Consider the following 21,559-nt stretch of genomic DNA (forward strand, 5'->3'; position numbering starts at 1 on the left):
CCTGCCTGTCACTCATTGAAGAAAAGCAATTCCACATCTCTCTCCCATTGAAGCACATAGGAGAAAAAAAACACTCAAACGCGCACGTGTGTGCGCTCGCACAAAACATTCACTTAGCGGTTTCTTCTAGATGCATCTTGTAGCTTAGCAACAAGTCATGCCACTGCATACTGTGCCGTTCTGTTTTTAGAAACAGGAGGATGTGAAAGCTTATTTCTAAAAAGCAGAAATCACAGATTGGTTTAAATTATATTCACCTCATTATTCCATCTCAGCTTGATTGAACTGAAAGGGAAATGCTTTATTTTCTTTCTTTTTTAGACCTTTTTTCAGAGGTGCACAATTTTAGAATTGAGGGTTGAGGATAGAAGACTTGATTACCGTCTTACTCTTAGACACAGATTTGCCTACCCAGAATGCACTCTGCCTGCTGTACAAAGGCTTAGCCGGTGTGACTGGTGTTTTAATGAAACAGTCCAGGCACAAATTGAGCTTCACCTGCGAACAAGAGGACGCGGGAGGGGTCGGAGAACATTGATGGCCTGTCTAAATAATGTTACACCAGCCAAAATACTTCTAATTATTTCCTCAATTGCAGATGGCATATAAAAAGTGCCGTCACTTCTGCTTAGGGAGCCCGGGAGCCGGCCTGTCATCGCGGGCTATCTTTTGTTGTCAAATTTCATTTCTGAAAATGTCCACCAATTAGAGCGCCGAAGCCCGCCGCAAAATTACTCGAGGGGAGAGTTGTGGGAAATTGATAGGTTTGGTCCTTTCCTCTCCTCGTCCAAACATGGATATGTCCATTACAGCATCTGCAGCCTCGTTCACGTGGTCCTGTTCACAATTGCTCATCTTTCTTGCCGAGTGATGCGGGTCATGTTTCATAAGCAGGTTGGGGAAATAAGGGTGGGACTTTCTTTCGTCTGATGCAAATGATTGAATTGTTCCATGTGACACTAACAGATTTAATGCTGATTTGTTGGATAGTTTAGGGCCGGGATGCTGATTGGTCAACACGGCATTCCAGCTGTGCAAAAATAAATACTAAGTAGCTAAACACTTGTTAATCTATCTACTCTTTATATGTCTGCACAACTTCCTATTGAATCAACATGAAACGCGGGCCATTTTACTTGGTAATTTGATTTCCGTGGATTCAACAGCAATGACGCTACAGAGAAAGTGACAAGGAAGCCATTGACAAATTAACTCTATTTATGACAACATTTTAGAAGCACTCTGTAGAAGATGGCTGTTCTACACTTCAGTTTATTGAGATCAAAGCTTCTTATTGCAAAAATGTATGTTGTGTGGGAACGTTTTAAGTGACTTTTTATAGAGACCAAACTAGGATAATTTTGTTGTTGTATTAAGCATAGATTATTTATTTTTTGCGAGATATAAAGTTAGAATTGCGTGTTTTAAAGTCAGAATTGCGTGGTATGAAGTCAGAATTGCAAGATATAAACTGTAAAATGTAAACTCGCAATTGTGAGATAAAAAGTCCCAATTATATTTTAAAATGTTTTATTCTGTGGCAGAAATAAGCTTCCATATATTTCTGCCTGTTTGAGGAGGAAAAAATGCTAAATGTTGTGTTGGTTATAGTTCCAACCTGTCACTCAAAAAAGTTGCACTTACAGCTGTACCTCATATGCTAAACAATGACCAATAATATTATATTATTGTAATATTTGTAATACTATTATTATTTACTTCATCAGAACTCTGTTGTGTATACTGTATGCATCTTTAATTGCACGTTCTCATATGAACAAAACATTAAAAAAAAGTCATGATGAACTCGGTAAAGGCTCTGAACAATGTGAGTGAGTCTGAATCCAACCACCAACACATTGAATTTGAGGCTGTAACATGAATCTTTTTGACTGACTCAAAGCACTTCAGGAAAGTCTTTTTTTTTCACAAATTGGACAACATAGCTTATGATGTGTTTGTTGTTATGTGCAGCAATATTTATTAAGTTTTATTGGCTATCACTAATGACAACTAGATTTTAAATTGCTGTCACACATTATTTTTTATTTTTTTTCTCACATTTGCAACTATTTTAGTCTTAGTCTAGAGGATGTGTCGCTGTTGAATTATGTGGTAAGTTTATATTAGCAATAAGTTTACTCGAGGCTGGTATATATTGTGAGTTTTATCATCCCTCGGTGTGTTGCATGACCTTTCATACCTTATTGCTCAAGCATCTTTGTGTCCTTAGGCTCTCGTTGTTGGCCTGGGTTAATACGGTAATAATGTGTGTTAAACAGGCATGATAAAGAGTGCTTGAATTGAATTGATTTTTGATTTGGGAGCGTGTGATTGACAGAAGAATGCCGATTATCAACCTAATGAGCTTCTCTGAATTAAAATTGGTGGATTACATCAAGATTCCCCCTGACGGCCCTCAGTGTGTTTGACATGCGTACCCGGTAGTGTGTGTGTGTGTCGATTCCAGCATTTCTGTCCTGTTCTGCAGCTCTCCAGGTCAGAAATTGATGTCTCTCGTTTTACAGCGTGTAAATCAGCAGCACGTCTTGCTTTTTAGGACCGACAGTGTTTTTTGGTCCATTTCAAAGATGAAGGAATAGATTGCTCTGTGCCACATGGCTCTGTTCGGTGTTTCTCTTGATGTCTCTGTCTCTATTGTCCAAAGCAGACATGCCTGTTGGATTTGTGTGTGCCCCTTCAGCTTTAAACCATCATTTATCCATCTCTTAAGATCTGCTGACCTGTAGTTTCTCTCCAGCACACAACGGTTAATAGACAGAGAGGGAGGCCGCCCTCAGACCTGGCAGGGGGTTGTGTCGAGACAAAGAGGGAAAACTGTTCACTGCGGGGTGACTAGATGAACAGAGAGATGTGAACGCGGTGAGATGGAGGATGAAAGAACTGAGATCTTCTGCACATATCACATGGTGTGCGTGTTTCTGTGTAATTCTGTCATAATTTACTCACTCTCATGTTGTTCCAAATCCCTATGACTTTATTTCTTCTGTGAAACACAAAAGGAGATGTTTAGCAGAACGTTCATGCTGCGGTTTTCCATATTATAAAAGTGAATGGTGACCGGAGACTGTCCAGCTCCTAAATAAATAAAAAATAAAAACGTAATTTGTGCACCTTTTAAGTCTTCTAAGTTGTATTAATATAAAAAAAATGGTAACACTTTACTTAAAGCCTTTATATATAATTATAACAGTATTTTAATTAATTATGTCTTGTAACGCACCTTATAATGCATTGCAAGGTTTAATTGTAACTACAGTTATAATACTTATTAATTTAACGCACCTTTAGGAAGTATAATCCATTAAAATACATGACAAACAATCAATCTGCAAATATTATAATGCATTTTAACTTTGGTTATTTATGGAAAGATATATAATGCATTATAACGTACATTATGAATACCATTATAATGCATTATACATAAAGGCTTTAAGTAGTGTTACCAAAAATTAATTAAATGTAATATTAAGCTGATATTAATCAAACAGGTTTAATGCAATATGTTTAGCACATTTACTGAACTTGAAAAAAAAAAGATTTTTCTCAGCTTTTTTTATGAAACTTTCACACATTCAAGTGTTGATAAAAAAGAACGCATAAAGCTAGACTTTTTTTTTTTTTTTTTTTTTTTTTTTTTAAGCGGATGCTTTGTTCTTTCTTTTGATATTGCATGTTCAGAAATTCATACAACAAAATATTCTGGGAGTCATGTGATTATTGTGAAAATATCAAAAACGCTGGCGGTGACTGGCAATAAAAAATTAAAAAATAAAATGCTGACTGGGAAAAAGTTAACATTCTGCAAAATATCTCCTTTAATGTTCTACAGAAGTTCAGAAGTCATATGAGATTAGAACAACATGATGAGGGTGAGTAAATGATAACAGATGTATTTTTTTTGGTTGAACTATCTAACTAAGGCAGGCAGGGACGTGGGAACTATATTGTGAGAGGGGGGGCGGGATTCTTGAGGGGGGGGGGGGGGGTGTGTGTGTGTGTTAGTGTAGGCCTAGTAGCCTGTGTTATGTATCCTGATTGACTTTATGATTAGTTAAACCTGTTTTGCACATGCATCCCCACAGAGTTAACCATTTCAGACAGTAGGCTACCGGACAGCCTCTGTCTCGTTCACTTCAAGTCTGTGGGCGTTACGCACAGCTCAGTGTGGCCGCTCCAATTTACCTTCAATGAAATCTGTCAAAACGCGTCAAAAGAGGCAATGCATTTACGCAGAGCAGGGTCATAAACGCGCAGAAAACGTGGCCATGTGTGTCTGGAGTTCAGCGAGCTCCACGGACCACTCCTTCAGTCTATCCACGGAGCGCTCTAAAGTCAACAGCGCTGAATGAATGATGATCTGCTTTTATGTCATTTTTCCTTTTTTATTCAGAATATTCACAAATGTGTTAGCTATGGCATGAAATATCTGATATTCCGATTGTCAAATATATGCAAGTGGAAGTGTATTGTTGTTTAAACACCTTTATAACGATCGCGTTAGTTGAGCTGTATGCGCGATGGGCGCCGCCGTGTTAGTTTGTGCCGCAGACGCAGTTCAGAGAATCGGATCTGTTGGATTTACAACACGTGTAAATTTCACATTCATCCACTTCTCCCGAAATACATAAAAGTAAGTGGCTGGTGAACTGGGAGAAGAATAGAGTAAACATTAAAGTTACTTACACAATGTGTATCTGATATGAATAAAACGTGTCGAATTATAATGGAAAGGATTATTATTACCTCCGAAAACAATACATTTAGAATTTGTAAAATACACACTGATGTCTATAGACATCAGTGTGTATTTTACAAATTCTAAATGTATTGTTTTTTTAGTAGCCTACTTAGGCTATGTGAATGTATATGTCTGAAACCTAAAATAAACAGTATGTGGTTGAAAACACTGAAAAGTTGTGATATATGACAGCTCTGAGCGCGCCTGTCTCTGGCTAAATTCAACATTTGAATTTAGCAGTTGATCATGTGATGCACTGACCGTTCTGATCACACCGGTGTGAAACGCTCCAGGGACCAGCAGACTGATCACAACGGTGTGACCGTACGTGCGAAAGGCTTAAAAACAAGAAATGTTATGACACAAAATGTTGAAATGTAGGCTTAAATCAAACACATTTAATTCAGATTCTGTATAAAATGGAAACCAAAAACAACGAAAAAAACAGCTGGCTGACCCCTAGAGGGGTGGGGGGGGGTGCGGCCGACCCCCCCGCCCCCCCTGTTCCAACGTCTATGAAGGCAGGGTCCCTTAGTCCGTTATTAACGACTCCATTCATTTAATATCTCTCAGCCTCCGTGGGATGCCGGCCAACTACCCAGTCACTTGAGTATATGAAATTAATAGATAAAATCGCAACTCTTGTTGTTTCGCGGCCGAACACTAAATTCCCCCCTCGTCGCAGTCACACAGAGACACGCCGCTGACCCAAGGGAATCGATACCATTGGCTGTAGTTAATGCCGTGCTCCCCTGCCACTAGGAGAGAGCGAAAATAAATATCTTTACCCTTTATTGAACTTTCTCTTGTAACACTCCTGTAGAATGAGCTTCTGTGAGGGAAAGAGCAGAGTGCAAATTAAGCCTTTCTTAGTCACCAGGTGCTGTGGCTCAGCTTATCAGAGGAAACGCTATCCGGAGAGCCAGTGCCCTTATTTGATTCCCGCTGCCGCCCACCACTTCCCTCCCCTTCTTCTGAACCCTTCTCACTGCTTACTGCACTGTGTGTATGTATACTACACTGTACACGATCTGGTATTTTTTTAATAATCATTTTTTAAATCTGCATTAAACGTTTTAAACAATAGGATGCTACATCAATGGTTTTCTTTAGATTCCAAGGATGATCCTCTTATGAGGCATCCCCTAAAATATAACGAAATGTATACATTTTCATGTTTAAGACCCATTGAAAAATATTGACATAAAGACAACATGTTCTTTCCTGGATTTCATTGAAACCAAATCATTCATATCTATATCGTGGTATGCTATACCCTTCAAAAATGTTGTGTCGGTAGTTTTTGTTGTTGCTGTTGTCTTTTTAAATAAATGAATACTTCTATTCAACGAGGATGCATTAAACTGAACAAAGGTGACTGTACAGACGTTTATAATGTTACAAATGATTATATGTCAAATGAATGCTGTTCTTTTGATCAGCATCTTCATTGATAAAAGAAAATATCACAGTTTCCACAAAAAAATATTTAGCAGCACAACTGTTCAACATTGATTTTAAATTATTGAGCAGCAAATCAGCATATTAAAATGATTTCTGAAGGATCATGTGACACTGAAGACTGAAGACAGCTTCACATCACAGGAATAAATCACATTTTAAAATATATTCAAATAGTAAACAGTTATTTCACAAATATTACAATTTGACTGCTTTTTATTTTATTTTATTTTTTATGAACTGCATTGTTGGTGAGCATAAGATACATTTTTCATTTATATGTATCTATTTAATATCTATGTTTTTCTAATATATCAAGAAATATGACTTTGGTAGGTCTATTTGTCACACTTAAAAATGATTGTAAGGTTGAGCGCATTGCATTGCAGGAGATGCTATTCCTTAATATTTTGCAGATCATCCATTCCATCCATACAGAACTGTTGTATACCTTCCAAAGTATACACACTGCAAAAATAGTAAATGACTAGTATTGTAATATGCCATTCTGAACATATTCTCTCACTCTCCCTTCCTCCATCTCCCCCTGTTTCATAGCCTGTGGCCATATTAATGTTGGGTTCCCTCTGTGCGTGACCAGCTGAGTTTATGATTATGTTTGGAACTGCAGGCTATGTGTATATTCGGGGGTGAGTGTATGTGCACTCATGTGTATTTGAGTGAGAGGTGTGTGCCTGTGTCTTTGATTAGAGCAGGACCCTTATTAAACATTGATGGTGTTATTCATTTGGAGGGTGAGGAGGGTGCTCAGTCAAAATGGCAGCAGTAATTAAGGCGTTCTGGATATGATGGCTGCATGATGGAGTGTTGAGAGCATAACTACGGAGCCCAGGCACTGCAGGGGAAATGGCTTGCTTGGGAACCACAGGCTGAAAATAAATGCACATGTTTGGTGCTTTATGGTGTGTGCGTGTATGTGGTTTGTGCAACTGCCAAATACCTTTAGAGCAAAGCTGATTTATTCTGTTGTGTGTTCTCAGATCCTTATATTTGAAATGTTTTCGCTCGAAGCTGATTGCAGTCTTGATCCACGTCTCATCATTCATGTGGTTAATGCAATAAACGGATAAATTAACTTTATATTTAAAATAAATAATAGAGATAAAATCACTGTGATCTACCGACATAGGGTGAAAAATCATTTTTATAATTTAGAATGATTTTACTTCCAATAGTTCAGAGAGTGTTCTGTGAGAGGTAAAATGTCTGTGTAAAGTAATATAAAAATGAAATGGAGAAAAAGTGTATGTTCAAATGTACAAATGTCTATTTTAGATCATGTAGCTAGTACGTTTTTACCATATTTCATCACACTTTGCCTTCAAATGTTCATTTTTAAATGATTCTCAAGTGTGACATTTAACAGTATAAGTATAACAGTATAACAGTATAAATATTCAGTGTCTCTTATATAATATGAGATCATGAGGTTAAATATGTGCTTACTGCATATTTAACAATTACAGAATTAAATTTAATTAAAGAATCCAAAAAAGGTTTAAAGGGACTATGTGTAGCTTTTTAGGTATTTTATTATCTAAAATCAATATTTTTATTCATAAATATGCCTTCAATGGTGTACAAATACCTATGCCAATGATCAGACTAATCCTCGTAAACGAAGAATTTATTATCTTTATATACATGGGACGGGTAAGTCCACGGAGGCTTCCATGTAGTTCCGCCATCTTGAAAAACTATAATAGCAGAGAGGGACAAAAAGTACTAGGCCAACGCGTTTCCACAACGCGTTTTCGTTCAGAACCAGCGTCACGTGACTGAAGCCAGCAGAAGCGGAGGAGCAGAGCAGTGAGAGGCGCTTGTCACTGCACCGGCAAGTTTAAAAGGCTGCACTGCACGGTTATTTATACACCGTTCATTCATACATATGCTGAGTCACAGGATAAGGAGTCCTCGTCGTCGAAAAAGTTCAAAATAGACCGTAAAAGGAAACGTGACCGGAGATTACAAAAACAAGGGTTAATGTCGGGATAGCTAACGCAGGAGAAAGCTTTCAAAAGAGACGCTGAAGTTTCCTGCTTTCTTCTCGACAGGTAAGTCAATGTTACGGCCTTAATACAAGCTTTTTTTTCATTGCTTGGTTGTGTACTTTATCGCGAAGCAAAGAGGACATGGAGAATGACAGAATAGACAGAGCAGGTTACTTATGATATAAAAAAATCTCAGCTCTCAGATTCTGTCACTTTTATTACGAAATTCAAACAATATATACTGTTTTTGGCGCTTGTAAATGTGACGCGAGTCACGACGGATCCCTAGCGGCACGTGAACCGATCATCTCTAGCTAGTAAATAAACACAAATGAACAATGTTGAAAGATACAGTACAACTTACCGAAATGTATATTCCTCATACATTATATCGACCAATCAATCAAACAAATGGTAAACAGCTGGAGAACAATTATGTATGTCACAACATTTACCTCAGGAAAGCCATTTAATGACCATAATAAAGGCTAGCAGTTAGTTGGCTAGAAAAAAAGAGCTATAAAGAGTATTTTGCTAAATATGTGTACTATATTACATATTTATTATATTTGTATTTATATCATTAAATAAAGTTATTATAATAATAAAAAAAACGCATTATGTATCTTTCTGTATGTTTACAGCATTAGGTGAGTTGTTTTTTTCTTGAGAAAAATTAATGCCTATCTTGTGTAGATATCCCCCCCACCCCCCGCTCCTCCATAAATCTCACTCCAAGCAAAACTCAAAAGTTGGCAGCTATGTTATATAGACAGTAGAACATTTATAGTTAAAAGTTAAACAGACTCTTTGATGAATAGCAGCTATTGAGTAAAGTAACGTTAGAAGGCTCTGATGATGATGATATCTAACAATGCACGTACTTCAAAAAATATAACGAGTAAAGAAGGCATTACTACTAATTACCATAGTTAATGTTTTTCACAGTCAGTAATTGATAACTAACAATCTTTTTTTCGTTGTTTCAAGTTTCAGTTTCACCAAGAAAAACTCGAAGTGCTATTATAAGACATCCTGTCATAGCTTTTTGGTACATAACAGCTACCGTAGATGCAACGCGCATTTGAAAAAGTGAGGCGCTGGAGAGCATTATTCATTTGAATGCAAAATACAATTTCACCACTAGATGGGAGAAATTCCTACACAGAGTCCCTTTAATATTGTTTTAGTTATATCACATCACATCACACCACAGCACTTTTTTATTTCATGTCAGGCACCCAAAAATTATTGTATGCAATATTATAAAGAGCATATGTGGTAAAACCACTGGTCTCCAGTACATTTCCTAGCGATGCTGTAATTCTCCTGTGGTCTCTTTGTCTCCATATCCCAAAACATGATTAAACACAGATTTAAGTTTCTAATATCTAATAATAATGGATTTGCTCGCTTTATTCCCCCTCTCCCAGAAAGACTTAGAAGGTGGTGATGCTTTTTGCTTGTCTAATTGTATTTGTCGTCATGACCCTACTAATCTTGTGACTTGAATAAGTGCGCTAGTCTAGACCTGCAGTTTTGCACGTCGTCCCACAAAGAGTCTTGCGCTCAAGAAATCAACAGCATCGGCCCATTTCAGACACCATTAAAGTGAAGTACAACCGCCGCAGCAGGTTTTTATGCATAATGCTATCGCTCACCATTGTAGTCAATTTCAATTTAGCTGTAAAAGGTCATAATATTTTATGTATTAGTTTTTTTATGGACCTATTCACTGTTCCAATCAATACAAGATTTGGATCAAGACTTGCATGTGATTTCATCTCCTGTTCTCTCTTTCTTTCTCTCGTTTTTGTGTTATGTGCCTCATAAATTGTGTAAAGTAGCCGTGAGGGAGTGTGGTGGAGAGAAGATGGATGCCGCTACACTTTCCCGCTCTATTCTCTCAGCTCTCCAATCGCTGAGATTGAGAAGTGAAAAATGGAGGGGTTGTAACAGGGGCATAACTCTGCATCTGCCCCCCCCCCACCCCCCCACCCCCATCCCCATCCCCATCCCCATCCCCAGATGAGCTTCTGTCTGTCTGACCCACTGCTGTCCACCCTGATCTGTGCCGCACTGCAACTCTTGCCCTGATGCCTCCTCTCCCATGTAGAGGGGCATTGTGTGGCTGGTGTGTGTGTATGTGTGGCTTTTTTATGGTTGATACTGAAGTGAAAATTAAATGCTGTTCGTAACTCGCTGAGGTTCTATAATGTGATGTTTTTCCCAATAATGTGTGTGTGTTTTTTTTCCTACTACATGGCCTTGGTTACAACAAGAATAAAAAAATAATAAAGATTATTCATGGCACAATACGATCAATAATCGTGTTCATGTTGGGGTGTGTAACTGGTAGAGCGTGGCCACAGCAACCCCAAGGTCAAGGGTTTGATTCCCTGGAAAAACACTGGATATTACAGACAAAATGCTGATTCTTCATTGGTTTAAATTTTACTGCACTTTTTTTAAGCATTGGCGATGTAAAATTATTGAAATAATTTGGTTGTGTCAAAGATCAAAAAGTAGAGTGAAAAATATCTTTTCACGGTTAAGATCAAGTCTATAAAGTGTGGAGGATGTTTTTATTACAATTGAATTATAGCAAATATGCATTTTGTGTGAATTTCGGTGCAGTAATTGAGAAAGGGGTAAATAATCTCATATTTCGCTATCCTGTATTATTTTAGATACGAACGTATGCACTACAAAATTGACAAACATTCACTCAAATTCACGCGAATTGACAAATCCAATAATTACGCATATTTTTGTTTCTTAAAAAGGAGCTGAATAGTCTGTTAAAGGGATACTTCACCGTTTTTTCATATTAAACTATGTTATTCCCTTAACTAAGACGAGTTGATACATACCTCTCTCGTCTCAGTGCGTGCACTAAATCCCTCTGTCTTGCGGCGAAACTTTGTTAGCCCAGTTCATTTAATATGGGCCAAGCAGAGAAGATACCAAACACCTCCACGTTTTCCCTATTTAAATACAGTTACTCGCGAAGTGTAACTCGACCTAGGACGGTGACACAAAACAAAACGTTGCGCTTTTCTAAGCGTGTAAAATGGATAACTATTTTGTATGGCGGAATACCATAGCAAGTGCTTGTAAGCACTTCGACTTGGCGCAGTAATATCTTCACTAGAGGGAGCGGGGGCCGGTGAGAGGATTTTTCACGAGTGAAGATATTACTGCGCCAAGTCGAAGTGCTTACAAGCACTTGCTATGGTATTCCGCCATACAAAATAGTTATCCATTTTACACGCTTAGAAAAGCGCAACGTTTTGTTTTGTGTCACCGTCCTAGGTCGAGTTACACTTCGCGAGTAACTGTATTTAAATAGGGAAAACGTGGAGGTGTTTGGTAGCTTCTCTGCTTGGCCCATATTAAATGAACTGGGCTAACAAAGTTTCGCCGCAAGACAGAGGGATTTAGTGCACGCACTGAGACGATAGAGGTATGTATCAACTCGTCTTAGTTAAGGGAATAACATAGTTTAATATGAAAAAACGGTGAAGTATCCCTTTAACTGTTAATATAGATGGACAACAATATATTTACCAAAGTGTTAATTGTGTTTTTCTGTTGCTGAAAATGCAAATTGTTAGTTACTATATGTTTATGTGTACTGTTTATGGTAACACTTTACAATAAGGTTTCATTAGTTAATGTATTAACTAACATGAACTAACCATGAGTAATAACTGTTGTTACTGTATTTTTTTTATCTTTTATCTTTTAAAATACAGCTGTTCATTGCTAGTTCATGTTACTTCACAGTGCATTAACTAATGTTAACAAAAACAACTTTTGATGTTAATAATTTATTAGAAAATGTTGAAATTAATGTTGAAAGATTAATAAATGCTGTAGAAGTACAGTTCATTATTAGTTCATGTTAACAAATGAAACCTTATTGTAAAGTGTTACAACGTGTATGTGGTTTAAATTAGTTGGACAGAGACCTAAAACAACATGAGTTGGCTTTGATGTCGTGGTATGCTGCATGGCTAAGAAAAACAGGGGGAAAAAGAGCAGTGTGTTTGTGTGTGTTTGTGTGTGTGTGTGCTGAATGCATGCTTAACAGTAACACCTCCGGGACTGCAGCAGCAACATTAGGCCTGCTTGAGTCACAGGAATCTTTATTGTTCCTGAAAGAAAAACAGATGAAAAAGGCTGTTTATGACAGCGTTTGATGGAGTGAGGTCGGCTAGTTTTTTTGTGTGAGTGTGTTATTAATCCATAATGGGACATTTGTTGTGTGTGTGTGTGTGTTTCTGCATAGACGGTTGGTTTGTTTTGAGACCTCACTGTACGGGTTCAGCAGCGTCCCGTGTTCAGGAGCTTGAGCGTGCGTGTGGCCGCCGGGTCGCAGCTCTCTGGCCCGTTCCCACAGCATCATCCCTCTGGAATGCCTGGCACTCGCGCTGTCTGCCTAACCAGCTTTTTAAAAAAAGACATGTTAATTTGTTTTGTCTTAATCTAATCCCTCCACTGTCTCATTCATCCTCTGTTCTCCAAGTTTTTCTCTCTCACTCACACTCTGTCGCTCTCTCTCTCTCAGATAATCTGATTGGTCGGGGCTTTAAAAAAAACATAAATTGAATTTTGGTGTTCTGCGTCTAAAGGGAGAATCAGGGAATTTTGTAGAGTGGTCAGCCCACACTTGTTTTTGATGAAAGTACTACTTGTTCTGTAGTTGTATAGATTTAGATTTATTGTGAAAACAAGTCTGTTTTCTTCAGGGAGATTTCCCTACATGTTGAGCACTCATATTTACACCGACTTTTGTCTTTTTTTTTTCCTCTCTGAAAACACATTTGATGTTTAAAGGGAAACTCAACGCCTGGTCAGAGCCTGACTCCACCCACTGGCAATATTTGAAAAATGCTGGAAAAGTGGGCAGAGCCCAGCGGAGATAAAGGGGACGAACCGAGGGCGGGGCTGAGCAGGGGGGGCGTGCACTTGAGACCCGCGTTTCAATAGAGACAGAGTGCATTTAGGCCACGCCCACACCGGGGGGGAAAACAATCCAACCGTCTCCATTGACTTTGCATTGCGAGAGGCTGCCTCCTTGTCATTTCTTGCTTCTAACAAAAGACAGAAAAATGCCTAAAAGCTGCTGTGTGACACGGTGTACAGCAAACAAGCTAAAAAACCCAGAAATACGTTTTTATTAGCTCTCGGCCCCCAAATAACGAGTGTTTAGGACATAAAAGTGGATACAGGCAGTTGAGACAGAGCGTCACGTGTCTCATTACTCTGAGAACTAACGTACGCCCGCTGGAGGAGACCGTAATCGGCAACACAGGATAGTTTATCTTACAGAAATATAATATATAAAACTGACATTTGGATATTTGACTCAACAGTGACCAAATGTTTAACTTACTGCACACGTAGTGTATTTTTAGTGCATACTGAGTGCAGGGGCGTGTCTAGAGGGGGGGCACGGGGTGGCACCGGCCCCCCCTGGAATATGATTGGCCCCCCCTGGTGCCCCCCCTCCAATCTCATTGGGCTAGATTTACTGTCAACCTGAAAATGCCCACCGCACCATTGGACCAGAGTGCTGTCAATCACTGTTTGATTAGCGAGCACAGTTGCGCGTTTTTAAAACAGGAGGAAAGAGACACCACAACACGTCAGTGTTTACGTATGTACACACTAAATTATATATGACCTGGGAGTGCTCAGTGTAGAGTCACGGAGAGCCAAGTCGCTGGACATGGATGAGTTTATCAAACTATTTGGTAGCCAGCAAAACCCCCCCCCCCCAAAAAAACCCCCGCAGAATACAGAGCAGAGCATAATACATGTGATGGTGCAGTTAACCCACAGGAACAGACACATTTCATGCTGAGAACACACACTTAATTTTTGTGTTGAAAATAAAGTAATGTAAAAAGTAAAGTAAATAAAATAATGTTAAATGACTAAATAATGTCTGTGATTTTTATTTTGTATTTATTGGAACAGAACTGTGTTGTCTAATCCATGCAAAATACAAAAAAAATAATACCATCTATATTAGAGCACGTGGCATTGCACAAGATTTTGGAAATCGTGCTTAATATTTTCTAAACCAGTATTTATTTTCAGTTGAATTTTCTGATTGGCCCCCCCTGACTGGTTCTTGGTCCCCCCTGTGCCCCCCCATTTATAAAATCCTGGAATCGCCCCTGCCTGAGTGTCAGGATCCCACAATTTACCCATTCGTTCCAGCCTGTGTCCACTTTTATGTCCTCAAACGCTCGCTTTTTGGGGTCGACAGCTTATGAAAACGTATTTCTGGGTTTCTTAGCTTGTTTGCTGTACGCCTTGTCACATAGCAGCTTTTAGGCATTATTCTGTCTTTTGTTAGAAGCAAGAAATGACAAGGAGGCAGCCTCTCGCAATGCAAAGTCAATGGAGACGGTTGGATTGTTTTCCCCCTTGGTGGGCGTGGTCTTCAGATTATGACGTGTTGCGCTCTGTCTCTATAGCACGCTCTCAGTAGGCATGTTCACATTAGCAGATAATGAGTTGCCATGAGAACGAATGACATCTCTATCTTTTCATACAGATTAAATAAACAGAGAATATTTGTTTTCGTTTTGAATTAGATATTTTTATAGCAGAGACTTAAATGTTTATATAGATATATTGCTTATGCCTGTGTGATTAGTATTCGCAATACTATGCTACTAACTAACTAAGCTTCTAACAATACTACACTAACAACTATTCTAATTAACTACCTAGGCTACACGAAATAATCTAATAACTATATAAATGCTATGCTTACTAGATGCTAATAAACGCTATCCTGATCGTTTTCAATACTCGCAATTCCAACTCCTGACTCGCTACAGTGGTTTTGACGGAACAACCTATGCCAAGGGCGTGGTGAGTTCGTACCTGCTTACGTCACGCGGCACCACAACTTCCAATAGGAAATTCAACTGCAGTAGCCACCGTTCAACCTGAAGAGGGCAGCACTCAGACGTTTTTACACCATATATTATATATTAAAACACTTTATACCCAAATGTAAAAAAAAATTACTCGAACCCATGAACAGCACTAATAAAAGTCCCAGTCTTACAGATCATTAACTAAAAAAAGTGTTGTGTGGAATTTTGGACCAATCAATGTTACTTTAATATTTGTTATACTATTATAGCATTTATTAATATTTTGAACTAGTTCTCTTTGAATGTATTTATTATTATTATTATTTTCATTTTAATTCTATTCTCAGTAATTTTATGTGATTTTTATCATTTTTATTTGTTTTTGTATTTGTTTAATTTTTAATTTTTTTTTATTTTATTTTTTTTAGTACTTTAACTTGTTTATTTCAGGGTAACACTTTACAGTAAGGTTTCATTTGTTAGCATTAGTTAACTACATTAGTTAACATGAACTAACAATGAACAATACTTGAACAACATTTCTCAATATTCACAGTTGTAAGATTAAAAGCAATATCGGTAACACTTTATTTTGATGGTTCCTTTTGAACATTCTGTTGACTATAAGTACCTTTGCAACCACACGTCAATTACCTCTCATTAGAGTATTAGTAGACTGTCTGCTTAATATCTGTTTATTGTGATGCTCCCCAATAGACATTCTACTGACAATATGTAACTTTACAAGTGTGTCAACTTATTCTAACCTTAACCCTACCAGTCTACTAATACTCTATTAATACTCTAAGTAACGTTGCATCTACATGTCTACTAACTCTCATTAAAGTCAAGAGAATGTGTTAAAGGGACCATCAAAATAAAGTGAAACCACAGTATCTGTTAAAATTAGTTAATGCACTTTGAACTAACATGAATATGATTTTTTGATTTTTTGGACATTTTTATTTTTGGTTGAAGATTTTTCATTCACTGAATATTTACCTAGTCAACTGTTGGTCGTTAATTTAAGCCATTAGGCGATTAGTCATGGGAAAAATACTGAACCATAATAATGAGCATTTAAAATTTAAATTAAGAGCTCCAGTGCGTGCATAAACCTTGCCACAGCAACACCGTCAAACATTGCATGAACTTTTCTCATATATATATTTATATATTTATTTATATATATATATATATATATAGAGAGAGAGAGAGAGAGAGAGAGAGAGAGATAGATATAGATATATTTTTTCTGAGAATAAAATAAATAACCTATAATATATAAATATCTTCTATAAAACCTTATCTTAAAAAAAAATGAAATTTAACACAAATATTGTTCAAATGTAGGACATAAATATAAATTATAAACAAGTGATTAAATAAATATTCAGAAAACTAAAACAATAGTAGTGTAAACATAATCAGGCCAATAGACAAGTAGTTTTAACATCAAAGATGGTCCAAAATAAATATATATTATATGTACAATTATGTACAATAGATTGAGCGGCCATGTAAAGTGGCTAACGTTTGGCTACTACTTACATGTTTTAAATAAGTTATGTGTGAGGTGGCTTTTTTGTGGTCATTCTTCACTCTCTTGAACTGTTCCCACTCTTTGGATGTTCTGTCCGACATGTTACCGCATGGAGCAGCTGTGTTAGTGAACTGTCACCTAACAGACCTGTTACTAACCGACTGATTAAACCGAGCTTCCTTCTCATCAACTAACGTTAAGTCGACTATTGGGGGGGCAGCCCTATCCAATATTTACTATTATTTAATATTTTATCTAGGTTATCAAAACAATGTCTCTATTGTGCATACAGTCTTTTAACTTATTGTGTTTTTCCCTCTCATTATGAGCTGCTGCCGTTTATTTTCAGCTGCACATTCATAGAACAATAGCGGCTGGCATTGAGCGCCCCAGGGGTTGATGTCCTAAAAAATGACTGTCTGATGCGTTATGTTTATGATAGGATCCTCACCCACAGTCCGATCGCTGCATTTACCCCTCACTGAGATGTTGGACATGGCTGTTCTGCTTGGTGTGTTGACAATGGGAAGCAACAGTCCTGGAAAGGTTGTGTTTGTGTTAGCCGAGCGTTGAGAGATTGATTTTGGTGTTTGTGTGTTAGAAGCTGTGAGATGACTGACAGGACTTTATCTCCCAAGTCACACTTCCACAGTTCTGTGCCACAACACAATATTTGAGCAAGAGAAATATCACACATTCCCCTCTTGAACGTTTGATAAGGGCATCATTTTGCTGTGTCTGGAAAGGCAGAGATGTTTATTGAGCTTTGGACAAGTAGAACGGCATTAAAGACATAGTTCATCCAAAAATCAACATTATGCCATCATTTTCCCACCTTATGTCTTTTAAATCCCATTTGACGTTCTTTCTTCTGTAGAACACAAAAGGAGACTAAGATTCACTGTTGAACGCAAATGAAGATATTTTGAAGACTGTTGGTAACCGGACAGGTTCCTCCTCATTGACTTCCATAGTATATTTATTTTTTCCTACTATGGAAGTCAATGGCTACCAGCAACTGTTTGATTACAAACATTCTTTAAAATATCTTCTTTATTGTGTGTGTTCAACAGAATAAATAAATTCATACAGGTTTGGAACAACACAAAGGTGAGGAAATGATGACAGAATTTTCATCTCTTTAAGTCAACAACAAACAATATATTTTTTTAGTGCACTGCTGTTACAGGGAAGATATTTAGTGAATAATAACTGACATTTCAGTGTTCCTCACACAAAGCTATCATGTGGCTTCAGAAAACTGTAGCAAGCCTCTTTTATTTTTATTTATTTTTACCATATTCAGTTTGGTCTTCATTCACTCACTTTGTTTGTATGGAAAGAGCCGCTTGAACATTATTCTATACCTCCTTTTATGTTCCACAGAGGAAAATAAGTCATACAGGCTTGAAAGGACACAAGGATGTGTAAAAAGTCAGAATTTTAAGTTAAAATTATATAATATCTGTTAGTTTTTTTTTGGTGTGTGTGTGTGTGTGTGTGTGTGTGTGTGTGTGTGTGTGTGTGTGTGTGTGTGTGTGTGTGTGTGTGTGTGTGTGTGTGTGTGTGTGTGTGTGTGTGTGTGTGTGTGTGTGTGTGTGTTGTTTTTTTTACTGCACCACGAGCTCTTTTTTCAAAATGACGACGTCATGCTGAATCTTCTCTGCGTGTGTGTGATTAGGTGATTCTTGATAGATATGAAATGGGCTTGTAACAAAGGGCTGTTGATTATCTTTGACAGAATTGATTATTTCGGTCTGCTTTAGCTCCATCACTGTGTCGTTTCTGATAAGTGCCGATGATAGAGCCGTAGTCTGGGCTACCGCACTGTTCTTAAGTGGCTACAATCCGGACATATCAGCAGTCTGATAAACTGGGCTTCTTGATTTTTATCCATCACATGATGTGTATGTCAAATCAATAGTGGCTCTTTGTTCTGGATGGGTGTGAGTGGGCTAGGGTTGAGCGGTTGTGGTTTATCTTGTGCGTAACTGTAGGTCTATAAATGTGTATGTTGGGAAATAGTATTGATGCGTAGGAGACTGTGTGTAGATGTAAGGGGGTGGTGGGGACTAGTCTTTGAAGATCTGGCATGGTAAGCAAAAGATTACAGGTTCAAATGTCACAAGGGATAGTTGGAGCTTCACTAAGTGGAACTGAACGCAAGGATCTTAAGATTTTTTTTTTTTTAAGTTGAGCTATGTTAAATAACAAAAAACTAAACTCACCAATTAAGTAGACCAACCGCCACCCGTGTAGTACTACTAATTGACCGAATGAGGATAAATCACTTCTATGTTATGTCAATAATGTTATTGTTTAAATAATTTAATAATTTAATTTAATTTAGTAGGCATTTAGAATATTGTATCTACAGCAACTAGGGACAGTCTTTGTTGAACCTGTAACCTTTTGGTTACCAGCCCAGATCTTTAGCCACTATGCCATACCATCATATTTCTTTATTAATGTAATATTTATGCTAAGTGGATTGTGTGTGTTTTTGTTTTTTTCAGCAGTATGGACCGTATCCAGCAGCTGAGGAGGGAGTATCTTCAGGCTCGTGTAGAGGGAGCAGCTCCATCCTATGAGGAACTGGAGGCCCGACGGAGAGGACCAGAGTACGACCAACACAGAGTAAGACATCAAACCCACACACCACTTTCACCATCACACTGAGTCCAAAATTACCACTCGCTAGGTGCCAATGGCTGTCAAAGTTGGTTTTAGAGTAATTTAAAACCCAGCAGTCGATGGTAACTTTATAAGGAATTGGTTTAAATTGAATAGTCAACAGAACAGCTTATTTATACCATTGATTTAGGTACAAAATGTATACACTAACTAAAAAAGTTTGAGGTAAAAAAAAAACACACAAAAAAAAAAGAATTCTGAAAGAAGCCTTGCTCACCAAGGCTTCATTTATTTGATAAAAAAAAAGGTAATATTGTGAAATATTATTACAATTCAGAATAACTTAACATATTTTAAACTGTAATTTATTAATATGATTACTAAGCTGAATTTTCAGCATCATTACTCCAGTCTCCAGTGTCACATTATTCTTTAGAAATAATTCTAATATGCTGATTTGGTGATTAAGAACCATTTCTTATTTTTAGTAATGTTGAAAACAGTTGTGCTGCTTAATATTTTTGTGGAAACCGCAAAACATTTTGGTAACACTTTACAATAAGTATACAGTAATAAAGTACTTACAAATGATTTGCAAACTATTAGTTTATAGTTCATTCATAGTTAATATATTGTAGACTCTACATTGTTAATATTAATAGGCTATATACAAATAGTGATTTTTCATTCATTGTCACTGTCAATTTTTGGTTAATTAGCTCGTATGTAAAGAGTTGGAGAAAGTTTTTTAATTTTTTTGTATGCTTTAACAATTTATTTACCGTCAATAGTTCTCACTTTAGATTGTCACGGAAAATGGGAAAATGTCTCTTTTTTTGGGGGGATTGAAAAACCTGTAAACCACATATGCCTGTGTGTGTGTGTGTGTGTGTGTGTGTGTGTGTGTGTGTGTGTGTGTGTGTGTGTGTGTGTGTGTGTGTGTGTGTGTGTGTGTGTGTGTGTGTGTGTGTGTGTGTGTGTGTGTGTGTGTGTGTGTGTACGCTTGTGTGTGTGTACGCTTGTGTGTGTGTACGCTTGTGTGTGTGTACGCTTGTGTGTGTGTGTGCGTGCGTGTGTGTGCTTTTAGTATTTGTAAACATTTTAAGGAACACTGAATATGAAATCAATTATTGTCAAATAAGGGTTGATTTAAAGCTCTTACTTACTCTTACTTAATGGCATTTTCACATTTTCCATGACCTAATCTAAAGTGAGAACTATTTACTCCTAATAACCAATGACCAGTTCCTTTATTAAGAGCTAATTAAACAGTAATAATTGTGTTTATTACAGGGACAATGAATAGACAACTCACTATTTATATGTAGCCTATTAATATATTAACAATGTTGAGACTACAATATATAAACAATGAATAAACTAATTATTACTGTTTATAAAGTGTTACCAACATTTTTTTCAGTATTGTTTATAGTTTCATAGTAAGATATATGCAGGGCCTAAAAAAAATAAGTTTTTTGCCACACCTGCTAATGGCCGGTGACTTAAGAAAATTTACAGGCCATGAATATTTTTTTACCTCCAAAAACAGTCAGTTTTGACACCAACACTTTAGATACCAGAAAAAAATTGACAATGCTCTATTCCATTTTCGATACCACAGCTATAACTAATAACTAGAAACACAGAATAAACTGTAAAATAACAGTGGAGCAGTGAGTGATTTTTTTTTTTTTTTTTTTTTTTTTTTGTCCTTTGTTGTTTGATTAACAATAAAACAGGATTATTAGGATGCTGTCTCTTTAAGACTAATGCACGGATCCAATATACTGATACTGTACCTATTGTATTTATCTTCTGTTTAAGTGCACTTAAGCCAACCGACTATGTTTACTAGCATACTCGCCAAGACGGGCATTTTGACTAAATTTAGTGTGAATTTGACCATTCAAGTTCAAGAAGAAGTTAAAGGGACCTCAATTCAGTATTCACGCACTATCTGAGACATGGCTTTCTGGGCGCACGCTTTGGATGTTTCCATTCACAAAACTTTCCTCACAGCACTCAAATAATGAATTGAGCTCTCGTTTTTGCTTGAATATTTAAATTGACAAGGCTTAAACTTTCATGATAATGCAGCGCTGGCCCGTCAACTGTCACGAGCGTCGTTCACGTTTGTTCACTTTCATTATCTCACAACATTGCATTGTTAGAATTCAGAAAATGTTACCTTTCCAACTGGCAATTGACACCGTTTTATATACTCACCTTCACAGAT

At 37.3% G+C, this 21,559-nt stretch overlaps 1 protein-coding gene across 3 annotated transcripts in view; it reads left to right on the top strand.

Annotated features, from left to right (window-relative positions):
• Window positions 1–21,559, top strand: part of pard3bb (par-3 family cell polarity regulator beta b) — a 326,232-nt gene that overhangs the window by 248,933 nt on the left and 55,740 nt on the right. For 2 of the 3 annotated variants that reach the window (XM_082176476.1, XM_082176478.1), the window contains one exon: window positions 19,203–19,323. In XM_082176476.1, the coding sequence (XP_082032602.1) occupies window positions 19,203–19,323 (121 nt within the window). The remainder of the gene's footprint in view (window positions 1–19,202; window positions 19,324–21,559) is intronic. The other variant, XM_082176477.1, reaches the window with a different exon arrangement.

The sequence above is a fragment of the Leuciscus leuciscus genome, assembly GCF_965113295.1.
Source record: "Leuciscus leuciscus genome assembly, chromosome: 7".
NCBI classification, from domain to species: Eukaryota; Metazoa; Chordata; class Actinopteri; order Cypriniformes; family Leuciscidae; genus Leuciscus; species Leuciscus leuciscus.